The following is a 1,577-nucleotide window of genomic DNA, read 5'->3' as shown; positions in this document are numbered from 1 at the left end:
ACCTCACAAGCTCATTTTAGAATCTAACCAAGTATCAGATAAAACTGCACAGGATGAATTAAATGTAAGTATGTTGTAGCAGGGTAAAGATGACATAACTTTCTTCTGTCTGCAATAAAAATTCCTGTAAATCACAATGAAAATACAAGGGCTTAGATTTTTTAAATGATTCGTTCAAATCAATTTATATGTTTAACTATTGTTGGGAAGCAGACACTGTACTACTTTGATATATTCTGTGTTTGCTCTGAGAATATGGTGTTTGGTTTGTGTTTCTTCTCTTAAACAAAAAGAATGCAATGACAGCTTACAGAACAGAAGGTAGTATCCTAAAAACTAACTGGAATGCAGATGATCAAACTATTTTAGGGAATATGAGGTCATGAAGTCAAATTAAATCCTTATATATTACAATGAATGGTGAGTCAACCCTATAATGATATGTGTTTATAATAAATATTTACTTATTACCTGTCAAAACTGACATTCATTTTTAAGAATTTGTACATTCTTACAAATTTTATTTTATTTATGCTTACACTAAGTAAATAAAAATTGATTTTTTTCAGAAGTACAATTCAAATTGGCCAAGCAAAAGATATCTAATTACGTTCTACAATAAGATTTCTATGGAATTAACTTGCTATCTGAATGATCAAAGCAAAAATTATCATTTACTTACCTGCCACCATTATCTCAAGGAAAATTATGTTACTGTGAACACGTACTTCTTTCAAGTAATACATTGAAAGGTACATTGACTTGTCATTGTTTTGGTTTAAAATATTACTTCTATTTTATTCCTTATTTCCAGATGTGTTAGCGTCTGACACTGTCCCCAAAGTATTTCAAAAAAAAGAGTTAACAGAGAATATGAAGAAAACAAAGCAAAATAACAGCCCACACAGGACAGACTGATCAAGCTCTACAGCCAGTGTTAATGAAACACCAGAGCCTCAGGACACTGAACATTTATTAGCAATTTAGATGAAGGTCATTGTCCTGCAACAGGCTTCCCTGCTTTACAGGATAAAGCCCTTCTAGTGAGGAACTTTATAGCAGCTCAGGAAAGAAGGTAAGCACTTGAAACATTAAGTAGATGCACTGCTTTCTTTCAGCTACCTATTTAGTTGTTCACTGGCAAAATCTGGCTCCCTAAGTCACTTTTATGAGATATAGAAAAACTGCCCCTTTCACAGTCAAGGAATTAACTTACTGCATCTTTTTCAGGGTTGCAGACTTTCACCCAGAGAATATGGTCCAAGAGCCAATCAATGGGTTTCTCCTTATAAAACATAAATATGAATTCTACGATCAGAGTGAGGTCCGGTGCTTGAAACATTTTACCTGAAAAGACATTCCTGGTCAATAAAGAAACCAAGCATCAAAGTGGCTTAAATGAGTGAAACTTGTATACTAAATACACTAAAGATTGTGCTTTCAACTATAAATCATCATGGGTAATTCCCCTCCTTATATTATCAAAAACGAACTTGCTTTAAGTAAACATTCTCTTGAGCTGTCACCTGGATATAAACAGAAACAGTGAACTCCTGACATTATTACAAAACCTATCA

The 1,577-nt window shown here is 33.2% G+C and overlaps 1 protein-coding gene across 1 annotated transcript in view; it reads right to left on the bottom strand.

Moving 5' to 3' along the window:
• Positions 1-1,577, bottom strand: part of MGAT4A (mannosyl (alpha-1,3-)-glycoprotein beta-1,4-N-acetylglucosaminyltransferase, isozyme A) — a gene marked incomplete at its 5' end in the record, with an annotated part of 69,902 nt that overhangs the window by 30,885 nt on the left and 37,440 nt on the right. The window contains one exon of the mRNA XM_008588615.1: positions 1,217-1,347. Within this exon, the coding sequence (XP_008586837.1) occupies positions 1,217-1,347 (131 nt within the window). The remainder of the gene's footprint in view (positions 1-1,216; positions 1,348-1,577) is intronic.

The sequence above is a fragment of the Galeopterus variegatus genome, unplaced genomic scaffold, assembly GCF_000696425.1.
Source record: "Galeopterus variegatus unplaced genomic scaffold, G_variegatus-3.0.2 Scaffold4923, whole genome shotgun sequence".
Taxonomy (NCBI): Eukaryota; Metazoa; Chordata; class Mammalia; order Dermoptera; family Cynocephalidae; genus Galeopterus; species Galeopterus variegatus.
This window is presented reverse-complemented; position numbering and strand designations above follow the sequence as displayed.